Genomic DNA, 18,215 nt, shown 5'->3' with positions numbered 1-18,215 from the left:
TCAGGAGGCAATACTTCAGGAGAGTGGTGATGGGGACTTGTGCCAGGCTGGGGGCAGCAAGGGATGGACAGGCACCAGACATACTGGGTAGGTGGATGGGATGTGGTTCCTGGTTGTATATGAGAAGTGAGAGAGAGGGAAGCGGCAAAGACAGCCCTAAGGTTATGGACAAAGGACTCTGGGTGAGTGGTAGTAGATGCCACAGGCAAAAGAAGAGCTTAAGCTGCAAGGTGATGGGCTTGGTTTTGGATATGTTGAGTTGAAGGTGCCCAGAGGACTTTTACTGTCTGGTTGGCAGCAGGAGATGCAGGTCTGGAGCTCCAAAGGGTGCTCAGGGACTGGGCGTCATCTGCATAAAGGTGGTAATTAGTGCCATGGCCATAGATGAGATCATCAGAGGGCAGAGGAGAGAAAGAGAAAGGAGGGTCTGGGACAGTCACTTGGGGATCACCCACTCCAAGGCATTGCAGAGGAGATGAGGACCCACTGAAAGATGGGGACACTTGTAATGCTGAGGGCAGAGAGAGGATCCAAAGGATCCGTAGTGTCCCTAGTTAGACCTTGATTGTGTGGTCACTGGTGACCCTGGAGAGAATAGCTCTCCAGGGATTGGTAGAATTGGCCAAGGGTTGAGAGGGCAGTGGGGAGCCTTGGGCATCAAGAATAAGTGACTTTGGGAGAGCCTAGCTGTGGTGACGATGGGGAAGGGAGGAAAAGAAGCCACTGCTGTAAGAGGGTGTGAGAAGGCCTATTTGTGGGCATATGGGAATGAGTCAGGAGACAGGGAGAAAGTGAAGGTGGGTGATGAGGAAAGCCTGTTACAGGAGCCCCTGGCAGGGGTCAGAGGGTGTGGGTAGAGAGAGTCTCATCCATGGCAGCAGTGACAAGACTGGATGAGATGCTTTGAGAGAAGGGGGACTAGTGATGTGTCAGAGGACGTTGGGAGGTTACAAGCGTGGGAGCTCTGGGTGCTGAATGAATGAATGGTTGTGTGGAGGCCAGAAACAGTGAAAACCAAAGGCTTTCAGAACCCAGAATGCAGAGAAAGCAGGGGCTAGAGCAGCCAAGAAACATTCGGGCGAGCGAATGGGCTTGGTGTTGGGCACGCTGAGTTTCAGGGGCTGATGGGGCTTGCACATGGCTTGTTGCTGAGCAGGAGCATCCCCATGGCTCTGCATTTCTTAGCAGACTGATGGAGGGCAGCCGTGGGTGGGGGAGTGGGGAGGGACATCTCTCCTTTCTTGGGACACAGGCTGAGCCCTCAAGGTCATTGCCTTGATGGTGATGACTGGGTTTGGGAAGGGAATCCCAGAGTTCTGGAACTTGTTAGCTTTCTTGAGGAAGTGCAGGAGTGAGCCTTTCCCCTCGGTCCCTGCCCAGGGGCCAGGTGTAGGTCCAACTACACTGTCATCTCAGGCCCGGCTTCCTGGATGTGTGTCTGTAACTGTGCCTATAGGAAGCACCTCCATCGTAGGGGCAACCAGACCATGGGGGGACCTGTTTGTCTTTGGTGTCAGGGGTGGGGTGCCAGCTTCTCTGGACATCTGCTTTCTGGTCAGGGCAGCTGGGTGATGAAGTGAATAGAGTGCCGGGCCTGGAGGCAGGAAGACCTGAGCTCAAATGAGGCCTCAGATACTCACTGGCTGTGTGACCCTGGGCAAGTCACTTCACCCTGTTTGCCTCAGTTTCCTCATCTATAAGATAAGCCAGAGAAGGCAATGGCAAACCACTCCAGTATCTTTGCCAGGAAAACCCCAAACGGGGTCATGAAGAGTGAGATTAGATTGAAATGACTGAACAGCAGCAACAAAACGGTTTCTGGGGTTCAGTCAAGGAGAGGGGAGGAAAGAAGACCTCTGCAGGAGGAAGCTGGTTGGCTCCCTGCACTGGGGGCCTCAGTTCTCCTCTTGGGTCATGGGGGATCAAATACCAGGATCCAGTGTTAACCTGACACGTCCAGGGCTGGGCTGGATGTGCTCTGGGGCTCTTGGTGTGGTCAGGGGCCCCGCCCCCCCACTTAGAGGTTTCCGGCTCTCCGGGAGCACAGCCGGTCCTGGGGGGCCGGGGGGCTTTGCTGGGCTGCTTCCCTATTTGTCAGTTGGGGTTAGCTCCAGCCCTGGATGGTTAAGACAGCACTTTAAACTAACTTTAAGGGGCTCCCTGGAGAAAGTTGACTCCTTCCCCCTCCCCCCCAGGGTTCCATTATGAGTCAAACAATGAATCTGATAAGCGGGAGCTGGAGAAGGCTCTGGAGACAATCGCAGTGTCCTTCAGCAGCACGTGAGTGACTGGGGCCCTCTGGGTCCTCCCTGCCTCCCTTCATGGAACAGGGGGTGGATCTCTGGCTTGGGAGCTGAGCCAGGAGGCCTCCCCTCCCACTGCTCACACCCTGGCTCAGGTAGAAAGATTAGAGGATTTGTAAGTCGGTCAGCCCGATACCATCCTGGTTCTGCCACTCATGACGTGACAGTAAGCAAGTCACTTCCCTTTTAGGGCCTCAGTTTCCTCTTTTGTAAAATGACTGGGGGTTGGGGAGGAGGTAAATGAGGTCCCTTCTAGCTAAAAATCTTTGATCCTGTGGTCAGTCACTTCCTTCCTCTGGGCTCTCTGTTTCCTCATCTATAAAATGGGGATAATAAAATCCCTCTTACCTCCCTGTTACCGGGATCAGACAGGGTTGCGGATCTCAAAGCACTGAATAATGGTATGAGATTGTTGCTGGCCCCAGGAGGTTGTGCCCCACCTTCCTCAGGACTGTTGGCCTCCTTACCAGGCTCTCTGCCCCCTCTCTCTGTCCAGTGTGTCCGAGTTCCTCATGGGCGAGGTGGACATCAGTACCCTCCTTTCTGTGCCTCCCAGTGACCAGAACCAGGTAAGTGGGCCCGGCCCTTTACTTTCTTGTCAGAGGGGTCTCGATCTTGGTGGATGCTGGATCATAGACATGGGTCCAGAAGCCTCGATACTGGGCCTGCCTTTGTCATTGGATCACCCGCTATGGGACCCTAAGAAGACCGCTGCTCCTCCCCCCAGCCTCAGTTTTCTACTCTGTCAGTTGGGATGATACACACATGCCGGGAACTTGGATTCCCTCTTTATATGTCTCTGAGGGACATCGAACATCGTGCATAGAACATGAGTGCTAGAAGATGGTGTGGATCAGAGCGTGTCACCCTCGGAAGGCCCTGTTGCACAGAGGCAACCTGGTATAGTGTGAAGGATAATGGCCTTGGAGTCAGGAAAAGCCTGGGTTCGAATTCTGCTATTGCCGCTCAGTAGGTTTGAGACCCAAGAGAAGTCATCCCACCTCTGAGCCTTATTCCTCATCTGTAAAATGGGGGGAACAGTACTTGCAACACCTACCTCATGGGAAAGTGATGCCGACAATCAAGTGTTAAGTATATGTTAGCAGTTATTATTAATACTAGTGCCAGAGTTGGGTGGGCCCTTGGGACACCGCATGTCAGAGCTAGAACATACCTTAGAACATGGAATGTCCAAACTGAAAAGGGAACCTAGGAACATAAAATGTCAGATCCAGGAGGAACCTTAGAACATGGAATATCAGAGCTAAGACCTTTAGAACAGAGAATGCCAGAGCTGGAAAGGGAACCTTAGAACAGAGAATGTCAGCACTAAGAAGTGCCTTTAGATCACAGGATGTCAGAGCTGAGAAAAGAGGATAGAAGTGACTTACCCGAGGTCCATGTCTCAAACACGGGGCCAGTCAGCCCTCCAGACCCGTGGCCTCCCACAGGTATTGTACAGAGCAGTCGAGGTCACACACACCTACTTGAAAGGACTGGTCCGGGAGAGTTCCTGGTTCTGGGTGGCCTTCCAGCATGGGTGCCTTAGACTTGCTTCGTGTTGCCTTATGGGGCCATGTAACATGTTCTCTCTTTCTCTCCCAAGTCCATGGAAAACCTCTACGGGGGCCTCTCAGGGCAGTGCACAGATAGCGTGTCCCCTGGTGCCGAATCCTTTGGTAAGCTGGCCTGCTCCATCTGGGGTATCTGGGCTGGTCTGGGGGAGGATCCCGGTCCTGGGCAGGAAGAGAACCCCCGGGCCTCTTGGCCTGGTGCATCGCTCCTGGCCAGTGTTAGGAAGCCTGGTTTGGGTGGAGACACCTGCGGGGCAGGTGTGGTCTTTGGTGATGTTGACTTCACTGTGGCAGCCTCTGACTGGAGCAGTACAGGGCTCAGCAGTGAGGGAAGGGTGGTCTCTCTCCCTGGCAGCCGAATCTCGTTCCCAGCATCTTGTGTGGGCAGAGCCCCAGACTTGGCACTTGGTGGGGCTCTTTGCCTCAGCAGATACCTGGTCTGAGGTAGGCACCAACACCTGCCCTCAGGAGTAGGTCATCAGAACAGGGGTCACTGTGGGAGGGCAGAGTAGGCCTAATGATGGATGAGAGGCACAGCACTTTCCAGAGTTCTTTCTTTACTCGCTCCCAAAATGTCTCTGAGAAGAACAGTTGGGGAGCTGGGAGAGGTTGGGAGGAGCTCATGGGGGAGGCTCCCTCAAAACCTGGTCTCCTGGGTGTAGGCTGCCTACTGGCAGACGACGTGGACGTGGATGTGGTGCTGCAGCGCTGTGAGGGGGGTGTGGATGTGGCCTTGCACTACGCCAAGAACATCGCCAAGTATATGAAAGATCTCATCTATTACCTGGAGAAGCGGACGATGCTTGGTGAGACCCAGTGAATGCTGGATTCCCCTGGAGGAGATAAGAGGAGACAAGAATGATAGACTTAAGGAAATGCAAGAGCTAAGAAGAACCCTAGAAAGTCAGTCCTGGAAGGGCCACAGGATGTCAGGGCCAGGAAGTGCTTTCCTTTATCTTACAGTTTAAGAAGCTGAGTAGTGCCATAGAGGTTGTGACCTGGCCAAAGTTCCAGAATGTGTTACTGGCAGGGATCTCAGGCCAGTCTTCTACATCACACCACACTCAGAAATCGGAATGTGCCTTATCAGAGGGGTCAGACACCTAAGAAAAGGAAGAGAGCAGTGGCGGTTGGGGAAGGCGCCTTGGAGGGTGGGTGGAAAGTGGAGGATGGGTGGAGGACAGAGGTCACTCATTCGGGGTGGGGCTCAGGATGCTCATACTTTGAGAAGGAGGACACTTCTCTTTCCCTCGGTCCTTTGACAACGGCCTAGTGGACAGAGCACTAGGTTTGGAGTCAGGAAACCTGGGTTCAGATCTGCCTGTGTAGTCTTCTCCTTCTGAAAAATGAGAGGGGTTGGCTTCGGTGATCATTAGAACTCCTTCCAGCTCAAGACTCTGCATCCTGTGGGCGGCATCCAAGAGCTCTTTCCAAATGACTTTGGAAGTGAAGTCCAAAGAATGAGTGTCCCTGGGGCCCTGAGATGCGGCCCACCTACCCTCTGCGCCTGTGTAGCCTCAGGTGCTGAGGAGTGACAGTTCCTGCCTCCTTCTCTCTCCTTGTGCAGAGATGGAGTTTGCTAAAGGTCTGCAGAAGATCGTCAACAGCTGCAAACAGACAATCACCCAGGAGGTGGGTGGACGCTATCGATGACCCCCTGGAGCCAAGGATGGGGGTGGGACCTTTGTGGGGGGGGGCAGGGGGAGGGCTGGCTTTGTGAGTCCCCTGGGGAGGGGCCTCCCTCCTGGGTTTGACCGGGCCCTTTCTCTCTGCAGCCCCACATGCCTTTCCTCTCCATCTATTCCCTGGCCTTAGAGCAGGACATGGAGTTTAGCCATGGAATGCTGCAGGTGGTGGCTACCCTGCAGAACCAGACCTTCATGCAGGTAGGAGCCCTCCCCCTCCCCCCCAATCCCTCCCCATCCACCTCACCTCAAGTCTGGGCTGGGGGAGTCAATGACTTGGACTTTCGAATTGAACCCTGGGGGTCCTGCCCATTATGGAGGTTGGGGGGCTGGGGAGAGGGAGGGTCCTCTTCACTGTCATGAGGTGGCTCCTCTGGTTATACAGGTGTGCCCTCCTCATTGGGGGTACCAGTTGTCCTTGAGGATAGAGAATGGTGTGCATGGCCTCAGCACGTGACGGCCTGCTACGGGGACAGCCCCTCCCTGCCCTACCTAGGCCACAGCAACTCCCCACTTCGGTGGGGCCCCCTGAGAAGCATCCCCCTGGGGCTAGGGCTGGGGCTGTCCTCTCCCCAACCCCTGCATATGTGTCTCTTTCCTCCCTAGCCCCTGACCCTGCGGCGTCTAGAACATGAAAAGAAAAGGAAGGAGATCAAGGACCAGTGGCATCGGGCTCAGAGGAAGCTGGTAGGGGAGAAGCTCTGTGTGCCCTGTCTGGGTAGGGAGGGGTCCAGGAGGACTCAGAGGGGCCTTGGGAACCACTTAGTGGGACCTCTCTCTCTACAGAGGAGGAGAATGGGAGTCACCGAGGGGGAGGGGTTTGTTTAGAGTCACTGACTGACTCGGGCAGAGTCAGTGGCCCTGGCTGCCAGTGTGGGGCACTCCCATCACCCGTTTGCGTCAGGCAGGGAGCGGGCTGGAGGCGTTCACACAGAGGCTCAGAGCTCTGCGAAGGCTGGACCTTGTTACCTCTGAGACTCTTCCTCTTCTGGCGTTTTAGGCATTCTTGAATTTATCCAGTGCCTACTTTTTGCCCAGGCCCAGGCAGCCTTGTGTCCCCTGTCCCTCTGGCAGACTGCAAGGGAGCCAGGCAGTGGAGAGTCTGCTCACTTCTGCCCAGGGGCCCCCTTCAGCCTTCTCCTCTTCCTCCTCAGCAAGAAGCAGAGAGCAACCTTCGAAAGGCAAAGCAGAGTTATATGCAGCGCTGTGAGGACTACGAGAAGGCCCAGTATCTGACTGTCAAGGCCGAGGAGGAGCAGGGCGGTGGCGGCGGGGCTAGTGCAGGCAGTGGGGCCAGTAGTGCTGCCACAAAGGCCCTGGACAAAAAGAGGAGGCTGGAGGAAGAAGCCAAGAACAAGGTGAGGAGGGAGGATGCTGGCTGGGCAGGAAGGCTGGGGCCCGCAAAGGAAAGGAGCAGGAGAAGGGGAGACAGCCTGGGAAGCTCACAGCGCCCTTCCCTCTCCCTGGGCACTCTCCCTCCTCCCCTTCCCCTTCTGGCCCCCAGAGGGTCGGAGGAGCTAGGAGTGTTGAGCCTGGAGAAGGGAGGACTTGGGGTGGGGAGGGCTAGGACCATCACATGTCAAGCTGCCAGGGGTCAGAGCAAGGTGCAGATGAGGAGGCTGACGATATGGGGCACAACTGGGAACAGTGGATGCGTGTATCAGATTCAATCATCTGTCAACAAGCATTGATGAAGCACCTGCCATGTTCCAGGCATTGTGCTACATCGTGCTACATTGGTTTTTGTGTTTGTTTTTGTTTTCAGCGAGGCAATTGGGGTTAAGTGACTTGCCCAGGGTCACACAGCTAGTAAGTGTTAAGTGTCTGAGGCTGGATTTGAACTCAGGTCCTCCTGACTCCAGGGCCGGTGCTCTATCCACTGCACCACCTAGCTGCCCCGTGCTATGTTGTTAAAAGAATAGACTAGACATCCTAGTGGTTTTCTACTCAGCATTGGGTAGAGTCCCACCAACCATTGCTTCTGTCTTTGGGAGGTGGCATGGTGTAGTGGATAGTAGGAGTCGGGAAGACCTGGGTTCGAATCTCATCTCAGACATTGTCTTTGTGACCTGAGTGAATCCCTCAGCCTTTCTGGGCCTCAGTTTCCTCCTCTGTAAAATGAGGGGGTTGGCATCCAAGGTCCCTTCCAACTCTAAATTGTGATTATTTCCAGCTTGGCTTGGGCCTTGTCTCTCCCTGGGAAAAGTTGTGTGTGGGTATGCCTAGTGAGTAGCTCCTGAAGGGGCTTCTCTGAGGGGTAACAGTTGTCCTGGGGTCCCCTGGGGGGGGGAGACGTGTGGGACCCCCTGCTGAGCAGCAGGTCACACATCTTCCTGCGCCACCCCAGGCAGAAGAGGCCATGGCCACGTACCGCACCTGCATCGCCGATGCCAAGACGCAGAAACAAGAGCTGGAGGACGTGAAGGTGAACGCTCTACGTCAGATCCAGGAGGTCATAAAGCAGAGTGACCAAATTATCAAGTCGGTGAGTACCGCTAGGCGCCGGCCTGGGAGCCCCTCCTGGGGTGGGGGCTGTGGTGGGAGGCAGCTGAGAGTGATACAGGGTCCTGTGTGAGGGAGATGAAGGAAGGAGCCTTGCAGGAGGGGGCTGAGCCCAGCCTTAAGGGAAGCTGAGCATTCATGGTTGGACACTGCAGTGGAGAAGGAAGAGGACACTAGGCCCAGGGGACTCCATGTGTTGGATGGGCTATGGAGGGTCAAGCTCACAGAACAGCTAAGAGTTCAGTTTGTCCGGAGCATAGTATATGGAGGAGAGTGATGGAAAGTACTTCTAAAAAGGTCATCAGGAGGCAGATTGAGAAGGGCTTTAAATGCCAAGCAGAGAAGTTTTCATTTTGTCTCAGCAGAAATAGGGAGCCCCTCATGCTTCTTGAGCAAGGGAGTGACTGATCAGGTCTGTTGCTTGAGGTAGATTCTATCAACAGCTGTGTGGAGAATGGGTAGGAGGAGGGAGACCAATTAGGAGACTTGTTATAGTTCAGGTAATCAGTGGTGGAGATCTGAATTAGGGTGGGAGCCACAGGAGTGGAAAAAAGGGAATGAATGTGAGAGAGACTGGGAGGGTAGAACTGGCATAAATTGGCTAGAGTTTAGATATCCATGTGGGAGGAAGAACGGTCCAAGATGTCGGGATCAGAGGGAGTGGGAGCCTGGCGCTGTCTGCCATCTGCAGGAAGAAGGCAGTTGGGAGGCTGGCAGATTTAGGAGAGGAGAAGTGCAGTCTGGCTTTGACCATTGTGAGTTTGAGGGGCTGGTGAAACACCGACATGGGGGTGTTCAGAAGGCAGCTGGAGATGCAGAATGGGGGTTCAGGGAAGGGACTGGGGCCAAATCGAGAGATTTAGATCCATCCACATTATTTGTGATTGTCGAACCCTTGGGAAAGTGTAGAGAGGGAAGAGAGGAGAGCTGAGGACACAGGTTTGGGTCACACAGAGGCCAGGAGATGGGAAGATACGGGGAGGCTGAAGGGAGGCCCTGGCTCTCACTGGAAAGACTTGGGTAATCTGTGATGCTCAAGAGGTATTTATTTGCTGATCCTTGTATATGTGTGCATAAGGGATGGAGGGGGAAGTGAAAGGGAGAGGGGGGGAGGGAGGGGGAGAGAGAGAGAATGTGAATGTGCATCTCTGATCTCTGTGTCTTTTGAGTCTCTGTCTCTGGGTTTCTGTGTCTGTGTGTCTATCTCAATCTCCCTATATACAAGAACTACCCCCACAGCCACCTCCCTAACCTCTCCCCATCCTTGGACCCCACAGGCCACCATCTCCTACTACCAGACCATGCACATGCAGACGGCCCCACTGCCCGTCTACTTCCAAACCATGTGTGAGAGCAGCAAGCTGTATGACCCGGGGCAGCAGTACGCCTCCCACGTGAGGCAGCTTCAGCGGGACGCCGAGCCAGACACTCAGTACGACTTTGAGCCCTATGTGTCCCACAACACCTGGTACGGCCCGCTCTCCTCCCCAGACCTGGGTCATTGCCCACGTGGCTCAGCTCCACAGGGTTACGGGACCAGGCACTGCTTGCTAAAGGGAACCCAGTCGTCTGGGTCTTAATTATAGATGCTCATAGCCCAGGCCTCACAGGGCTCTGGAGCCAGGGCAGAAGGAACATGTGCTCAGATCTTCCCCGTGCGACCTGTACATGCAGAAAGCTGCAAGCCAGCGATGTGCCCGCACAGTGGGGAGCAGCTGCAGATCTCGGTGTGGGGCTCTAGTCTCTGTCCTCTGTCCTGTAGCCCACCAGGCAGTATTCATTCCCATAGGCTTTAAGGTCAAAGAGCACATGCACTGGCTCATCGGACCCTCACGGCAACCTTGAGAGGCAGATGCTGCTATTTTCTCCATTTTACACATGAGGAAACTGAGGCTGAGAGAGGGTTAAGTCACTTGTTAGCCCAGGGTCACACAAATTGTAAGGCAGGATTCACACTCAGGCCTTCCTGACTCCTGTTTTGCCATTCTGTCTGCTCTGACACCCAGCTTCCATACCTGAAGAGTTACAGCAGGGGAAAGCCAGGCTCCTGACAGATGTGAGGAGGACTGGGGCAGCTGGGTGGTGCAGTGGACAGAGCGCCAGCCCTGGAGTCAGGAGGACCTGGGTTCAAATGTAGCCTCAGCAACTGACCAGCTGTGTGACCCTGGGCAAGTCACTTCACCCCGAGTGCCTCAAAAAAACAGAAGTGAGGGGTACCCAAGTAATCAGGTTGGGCTCTCAGGCCATTGGGTTTGGTTTTTAGCGAATGTTGAATGTGGTGGTGAGTTTGGAGGCATTTAGAATCCCCTCATCGTGAGATAGTGGGTCCCAAGCCCAGGACCCCACCCCTCCCTGGCTTCTGGACCTTTCTGGACTTCTGGTGAAGACCATGGACCTCTTCTCAGATTAATGTTTTTAATGCAGAAAGTCAGATGTGTAGGATTACACTGGAAATTGGTTATATTGAAACCGTCATCTCGCTCTACACGTGTGTGTGTGTGTAGAGATGTGTACATTACACAGATTCCACTGAGCCACTACGCTATATTGGCTGTTTTCTCGGGCAGGCTACTTCCCTTCTCTTGGCCTCAGTTTATCTCATCTATAAAATGGGAAGGGGAGAAGGGATTGGACTGGATGATCTCAGAAGTCCCTCCCATGTTCTAAGCGCCCTTCCAGCCCCAGCGTTCTAAATTCTGGGCTCTTTTTCAGCCCTGATGTACTTGGTTCCATGTTCTGAAGTTATTTCCAGCTCTGACTGTCTCTAAGTCTGGGCCTTCCCCCACTGCTGAGTGTAACTGTTCTTGGGTTCTCTGTTTAGGTCCCCCTTGGTCCGGGCGAGGAAGTCCAGCTTCAATGCCGGTGATGTGAGCGGTGGAACAGAGGGTGCCAGCCCTCCCCGAGAGGGAGGAGGATCTGATGGAGGGGCAGTTCCTAAGGACCGGCGAGGTGAGTTCTGACCTTGGCTCCTGTGGCTGCACTGCTTGAGGTGGGGGGTGGGGAGGGTTTGGTGTTGGCCCACAACTCCCTATGGCCTTGGTACCTTTCCAGGTGGGCGGGGCCACCAGGTCCATAAGTCATGGCCCATCTCCATGACTGACTCGGATAGCAGCTTGGACCCCAGCGCCACTGGTGCAGGTAACAGAAAAGGTTCTGAGAACTTGCTCAGTCCCCCTGTGCTCTTTAAAGCGTGCTGGGAAGCAAGACGGGGTCTCATCTTTATGTGCTTTAAAGTCCCTTGAGCCTGACTGTCAGGTGTCACTCACCTCCCTGGGCCAGTCTCCTGGAGCCCCAAGATGGTGTCTCTAGGCACAGGTCACATGGATAACGTGAGCTCTTGGCGGGGGGGCGGGTTCCCAGCAGGGGACTTCCAGAAGATCGAGCGGACCTCATCCAGTGGCACCATGTCATCCAGCGAGGAATTGGCTGAAAAGGAGGGCAACTCAACCACATTTGAACAGAGTATGTGGGAGTCCTACCTGCCTTCCCCCAGAGAGCAGAACAAGGGGTGGAGTAACTGAGTGAGGGGGACAAAGGAGCTAGGTGGGGTTGGGACTCTCATTCTATCACATGACTCTGGGCCCCTGAGGAGAGGAGGCTCTCAGAGCCAGACTCCCCTAGAGGGGCATGGCTAACGTGGATGGGCACGCCAAGCCTCTTTTCCAGCCCCTGACAGAGCGGAGGTTACTGGGGCCTATTGAGGGGTTTGTCACCCTATTCCAGGTGCACTCCAGCAGATCGACCACTGGCCTTAGGTCAAGAGATGTTGGTTTGAGGGGCAGCTAGGTGGCCCAGTAGATAGAGCACCAGCCCTGGATTCAGGAGAACCTGAGTTCAAATTCGGCCTCAGACACTTGTCACTTACTAGTTGTGTTACCCTGGGCAAGTCACTTAACCCCAATTGCCTCACCAAAAAAAAAAGAGAGAGAGAGATGTAGGTTCGAGAAAGAAGCTTCCTCATCTCATGTATGGGGATGAACCTTGTTGCGCTATTAGCCCTCCAGCATTGTAAGATAAGACTTTGTGAACCATAAAGAGCTCTCTAAGTGGGAGCTCTTGGCCAGCCCACTAGGAGTTCTGTTGTCTGGGGAATCTCTCCTTCTGGGCCTGGCTCAGTGGCACAGAGCTGGGGAGCCAGGGGAGGGGACCATTGCAGGAGGGTGGGCGCCACCCAGGGGTGTCAGACAGGCAAGGCCAGGGGTCGTTTGAGCCACAGGAGGACTAAAGAGTGACCGCATCCAGGCTGGTTGAGGGGTATAAAGGCAGGCCACATAGCCACAGAAGCAGCCGTTGGTTCAGCTAAACAAGCATTTAGTAAGCATCTGCTGTGTGCTAGGTACTGTTCTGAAACTGTCTCTGCCCTCTGTCTGGCATCAAATCAGAGAGTCGGGGTGGGAGGTACTGATTCACCTTTGCCCCCTCAGCAGACCTCAATGGCATTGCCCCCGAGATCCCGGTCCCCACCGGCCCCTTCCGAAATGTGGGGCTCTCCAAGGCAGCCCAGACTCACCGACTTCGGAAGCTGCGTACTCCTTCCAAGTGCCGTGAATGCAACAGCTACGTCTACTTCCAGGGAGCCGAGTGCGAGGAGGTGGGGAGGGGCTTTGGACCTGCTGGGAGTGGAGGTGGCTTCCCCTTAGGGAGGGTGCTCTTGTCCTGGTGGGGGGCGTGGGGTGGTAATGGCAGGGCATGTCAGTGAGGTGAGGCCCTGGCGTAGATCAGAAGATCACTCCTCAGGCTTGTGGGCGATGGTGTGACATAATGGCGTTCGTCCTCTCTTCCTAGTGCTGCCTGGCATGTCACAAGAAGTGTCTGGAGACTCTGGCCATCCAGTGTGGCCACAAGAAACTGCAGGGCAAGCTCCAGTTGTTTGGACAGGACTTTCAGAAGGCAGCCCAGGGCACCAGCGATGGCATCCCCTTCATCATCAAGAAATGCCTGTCGGAAATTGAGAGACGGGCACTCAGGACCAAGGTGAAGCCCCTTGGGTGCTGGGGGTCTGTGCCTTTGGAGTGGAGGGTCTGCCCCAAGGGACGGGATTGAAGAGGTCAGCAGAGGCCAGCTGGGTGGGCCTGGGTGCTTTGGTAGGAATCTGAGTGTGGGACTGAGTCAGGGGACATGGGTGTGAATCCTGGCCCTGATAGTGATGGGCCGTCACTTGAGCTGTCTCTGCACCTCAGTTTCTTCCCCTGCAAAATGGGCCTCATAATGCTGGTACTTCCTTCTTCATGGGGATGTTGTGAAGAAAGCACTTTATAAATGGGAGTTTCTTAAGCTCCTGCTTTGTACCAGGCCCTGGGCTGAGCCCTTTTGACAGATATTTCATTTGATCCTCACAACAACCCTGAGAAGTTGGTGCTATTGTGATCATTCCCATTTTATAGTTGAGGAGACTGAGACAAGCAGAGGTTAAGTGACCTGCTCAGGGTCACACTAAGTGTCTGAGGCTGGATTTGAACTCGAGGCACAGCGCTATATCCACTGCACAGTTGGGGTGGTCTTGGCATTCAGGAGCTGTGGGTTTGAATCCTGCCTCTGACAGTGCTTTCCTTCCCCGGCCTCCGGTCCTTCATCTGTAAAATGGGAATAATACTTATACTGACTGCCTCCCAAGGCTGCCTTAAGGAAGGTACAGCCACAGGGGCTGTTGCTTTTGACTTGAGCCCCAGCTTGATGCTGGCTCTGGCTGGATGTCCAGGGGCAGATTTTCAGCCTCAGGGCCTTGGAGGGAGCAGCACTGGGCTTGGGTTCTAATCCTGGCCTGCTAAGGCACTGTCCTGGACAAGATTTCCTAGGCTCTAAAGTAGAGGTGACTACCTCATGTTGAAAGCCTTGAGGTGCTATGGAAATATAATAATAAAGCAATGAAACCAGATCTCTCACTGTGACAGTAACCTGGTTGTGCAGTTATGCACCAATGATACTACTGATGACAGGATGATGGTCGGCCCACATCCTCCCTCCAGAGCCGAGGAGGGGTCATAGCTTATGTTGGTGGAGGGGCACACGGACAATGCAGTCACCAAATACCAGGGTATTTGGGAGGTGGAGGTGGGAGATGGTGGGTTCCTAGCACAGGACCTGGGTTCCAGTCTCTGTGACCTTAGGCAGGTTCGTTAACCTCTCTTGGTCTCAGTTTGGTCATGGGAAATGAGATCTGGACTGGATGTGCCTGCTGGTCAAGGGATGTGCTGGACTGGTCTGAGGTGCCTGATGGCTGCCCTCTTGAGGATCAGCCCAACCAAGCTAAGGCTGTGCTTGCTGCCATCTGGCTGCTTAGCACCCTCGTGAAAACACACGTAGGATGTGGGCTTGGGGTTGCTTCCAGGGCAACCTTTTGGCAGAGATGTCCTGGGATCAGCTCTCAGCAGAGGGGGCTAGAGAGATGATGGCCTGCAACCTTCTAGAGAAATGAAGGGACTTGTCCAAGGCCCCTTGGGTAGTGCATGCTTGGCCAGAACTGGAATTGGAACCCAGGTCTTTGGACTCCACAGTCTGTGGTCCTGCTGCCTTCCTCCCACTGATCCTGCCCACTCTGGGGCCAGCATGCCTTCCAGCTCTGACCTTCTCTGCTCTGGCCCACACAGGGGATCTACCGGGTCAACGGGGTGAAGACGAGGGTGGAGAAGCTCTGCCAGGCGTTTGAGAATGGCAAAGAGCTGGTGGAACTGTCTCAGGCCTCCCCGCACGACATCAGCAACGTCCTGAAGCTCTACCTGCGGCAGGTGAGCCTTGGCACCACGGGTGGTGACCTTCCCTCTACCTTCCTGGGCTGCAGGCACCTCATGGGCTCCAGGTCATTCTGCCCCAAGGGTGATGAGCAGAAGGGGTCAGGCTGACTTGACCTGCAATAAGCTAACACGTGTGCTCCACCTCCACCCCCACCCCCACACACTGCCTCGGGCTGCCTCAGACATAAGAGGTTCTGCCACTTCAAAACTAGGTTATCTCCCACTGCTCCTTGGGTCTCGGTTGGATTACGTGACCTCTGAGAACTTGTCTTGCTTTAGCTCTTGTAATCAGCTCATCAGGACACAGGGTAGAAAGACAGGGACTCCCTCTCATGCCTAAATAGGTCCCAAGACTGGCAGATGAAAAGGTGCTATCCTGCAATGTTTGTGGGAGGGGTGGATTCTCTCAAGCTGTGATGAATTTTAGAAAGGAGAGTGCTCATTTCTATGGCTTTGCAAAGGACAAATCACACCAGACTGATTCTCCCCTCTCTTTTCGAAGGCATTAATAAAGGTTTATTGATTGATTGGGGAGCAGGGTTATTAGAATATAGATCAGAGTTGGGAAGAATGCAGTGATCTGAAAGCATCTTTGGTGGGGGGAGAGAATACCATTGTCTTAGAGCATCTCTGGACTTCAACATTTTGTTTTTTGGAGGCATTTGGGGTTAAGTGACTTGCCCAGGGTCACACAGCTAGTAAATGTTAAGTGTCTGAGGCTGGATTTGAACTCAGGTACTCCTGATTCCAGGGCTGGTGCTCTATCCACTGCACAATCTAGCTGCCCCTTGAGAGTGATTTTGAACTCGGGTCCCCTTGACTCCAGGGCCAGTGCTCTCTTCACTGTGCCACCTAGCTGCTCCAACAAAACTTTTTTTTTTTGGTGAGGCAATTGGGGTTAAGTGACTTGCCCAGGGTCACACAGCTGGTAAGCGTCAAATGTCTGAGGCAGGATTTGAACTCAGGTACTCCTGACTGCAGGGCCAATGCTCTATCCACTGTGCCACCTAGCTGCCCCAAAACTTATTTTTAAAGTTATTTCTCCTTTTTGTTTTCACATCACAGTCATTGATGGTTCAGTGAACCCTTTGACAGGTTTTTGTGGACGAGATAATAGGACAGTTCAGGAGATTCCTAGCTGGTTGAAGGCCATGTGAGAACTGCTCTAAAGTTGGGGCAGGGAGTCCTTTCTTGGAAGGTGGTGGCGATGCGCAGATGGAGGCTGGTGGACCCATCAGTCTTCCAGAATGTTGGCCAGAGGCCCCGAAGCCCTTTCTGACACCAGGTTCTGTAATCTTTGAGGATGTTGCATTAGACATTCTGAGCTGCTTTTGTTGTGGGGCAGAGGGCTAGTCCAGTGTGGGGGCCCAGGAGACAGTGCCTCATTGCCTTCTTGCTGAGCTGGCAGGCTCTCTGGGGATAATGGGAAGAGGAGGCCTGGGTTCAGATCCAAGCTCTGGTGCTTTTTGATGTCACTGAGCTTCAGTTTTCTTCTGGCCTCTTCTTATTTCATAACTTCCCTCACTGAGTTGTATGGCAGGCTCTTTGTTCTTCCTGGGTAATGTAATCACTGTATTAATGAGACTAGTGTGAAGGAGGTCAGTGGCACTCCTGAATGTCAAAGATCCCCCGTGGCGGTGGGCTCCCAGTTTATGTGCCCTTGGAAGAGTAGGCATTCCTGAGAAGGCAGGCTCTGTGTAAGGCTTAATCTGCCATAGAAATTATCGAGAAACATCATGATGGTGAGGTAGAGATGACTTGACTTGGGGAGGGGGGGAGGGTTCAGGAGATATGTGACCTGAAGAACTTAGAAGCTCTGTGGCCATAGGCAAGTGGTGATAGCTTTCTGAGCCTCAGTTTCCACATCTGTAAAGTGGCAATGGTAGTCTTGTGGGGAAAATGCTTTGTAAACTGAGGAATGCTGGAGAAATGAGGGTGAGGATGAGGAAGGGGGTCAGTGGTTGGTGGGAGCTATGGCAGGCCTCTGGACCCTCACACCTCACTGGTCTTCCACAGCTGCCCGAGCCCATCCTTTCCTTCCGCCTGTATCATGAACTCATGGGGTTGGCCAAGGAGAGCCTGAAGGCTGAGGCAGAAGCCAAGGCGACTCGGGGCCGATCAGAATCGGACAGAGACAAGGAGCAGGATACAGAAGCCATGACGAGCAGGCTCCGGGACCTCATGAAGGAGCTGCCCGTGGAGAACAAAGCCACACTGCAGTACCTCATTCGGCACCTTCGCAGGTGAGGGAGGAGCAGGACCAGTGATGGAGGCAGAGTTGGGGGGGGGGGGTTGGGCAGGGAGCTCTCCAGCTACTCAGAGGAAGGAAGGGAAGGCTGCCACCCCACAATGATACATGCCAGACTTGGAGTCAGGGACACTTGGGAGGTGAGTGTGTGGTGAGAATGTTTTCTTCAGTTGAAAAAAGTGTGTTTTCTCTTTCTTCCACCTTCTGCCATCATTGAAAAAGAGAAAAAAGAAGAAAAAACAACCCCCCTATGATAAATATGTACAGTTAAGCAAAATGAGTCCCCCTATTGGTCATGTCCAAAAAACATGTCTCAGTAATCTGTACCCTGAGTCCAGTGACCTCTCTGACAGGAGGCGGGAAGCTCATTTCATTATAGATCTTTTGGTGCAAAGGATCTGTCACAAATCCTTTGGCCTTGGGCTGGGCAAAGTTCTTATGTCTTTTTTTTTTGGTGAGGCAATTGGGATTAAGTGACTTGCCCAGGGTCACACAGCTAGTAAGTGTTGTGTCTGAGGCCGGATTTGAACTCAGGTCCTCCTGACTCCAGGGCTGGTGCTCTATCCACCGCACCATCTAGCTGCCCCTTAACATTCATTTTAAAAAAAAATTTGAGTTCCAAATTGACTCCCACTTTCCCTACCCTCCCCCTCATTGAGAAGATAAGCAATTTGATATAGATTATACATGTTAGTCATATTGTGAAAGAAAACATAGACATCCCCCACAAAAAATACAAAGAAAAATAAAATAAGTATGCTTTGGTCTGCACTCACACCATCAGTTCTTTCTCTGGAGGCAGATAGCATTTTTCATCATAAATCTTTTGGCATTTTCTTGGATCATTGTATTTCTGAGATTAGCTAAGTCATTCACAGTTGATCACTATATGGTATTGCTGTTACTGTGTACAATGTTCTCCTGGTTCTGCTCACTTCACTTTGCATCAGGTCATGTAAGGTTATTTAAGTCTTTCCAGGTTTTTCTTTCTTTCCCTCCCCCCCCCCCCCAGGTTTTTCTGAAAGCATCCTGTTCATCATTTCTTATGGCACAATAGTAATTTATCTTAGGTGTATACAACAACTTGTTCAGCCATTCCCCAACTGACGGGCATCCCCATGGTTTCCAATTCTTTGCCACCACAAAAAGAGCAGCTACGAATAATTTTGTAC

The 18,215-nt window shown here is 53.4% G+C and overlaps 1 protein-coding gene across 6 annotated transcripts in view; it reads left to right on the top strand.

Annotated features, from left to right (window-relative positions):
• Positions 1-18,215, top strand: part of ARHGAP45 (Rho GTPase activating protein 45) — a 49,247-nt gene that overhangs the window by 21,228 nt on the left and 9,804 nt on the right. Inside the window, exons 4-20 of one of the 6 annotated variants that reach the window (XM_043979118.1) lie at positions 2,196-2,280; positions 2,800-2,872; positions 3,910-3,982; positions 4,540-4,683; positions 5,445-5,509; positions 5,653-5,763; positions 6,169-6,249; positions 6,717-6,920; positions 7,910-8,047; positions 9,342-9,532; positions 10,886-11,013; positions 11,116-11,202; positions 11,428-11,526; positions 12,492-12,655; positions 12,850-13,038; positions 14,652-14,789; positions 16,812-17,038. In XM_043979118.1, coding sequence (XP_043835053.1) covers positions 2,196-2,280; positions 2,800-2,872; positions 3,910-3,982; positions 4,540-4,683; positions 5,445-5,509; positions 5,653-5,763; positions 6,169-6,249; positions 6,717-6,920; positions 7,910-8,047; positions 9,342-9,532; positions 10,886-11,013; positions 11,116-11,202; positions 11,428-11,526; positions 12,492-12,655; positions 12,850-13,038; positions 14,652-14,789; positions 16,812-17,038 — 2,197 coding nt within the window. Of the gene's footprint in view, positions 1-2,195; positions 2,281-2,799; positions 2,873-3,909; positions 3,983-4,539; positions 4,684-5,444; positions 5,510-5,652; positions 5,764-6,168; positions 6,250-6,716; positions 6,921-7,909; positions 8,048-9,341; positions 9,533-10,885; positions 11,014-11,115; positions 11,203-11,424; positions 11,527-12,488; positions 12,656-12,849; positions 13,039-14,651; positions 14,790-16,811; positions 17,039-18,215 lie in introns of all 6 variants that reach the window. The other 5 variants (XM_043979116.1, XM_043979117.1, XM_043979115.1 and 2 more) reach the window with 5 other exon arrangements.

The sequence above is a fragment of the Dromiciops gliroides genome, chromosome 1, assembly GCF_019393635.1.
Source record: "Dromiciops gliroides isolate mDroGli1 chromosome 1, mDroGli1.pri, whole genome shotgun sequence".
Lineage (NCBI taxonomy): Eukaryota > Metazoa > Chordata > Mammalia > Microbiotheria > Microbiotheriidae > Dromiciops > Dromiciops gliroides.
This window is presented reverse-complemented; position numbering and strand designations above follow the sequence as displayed.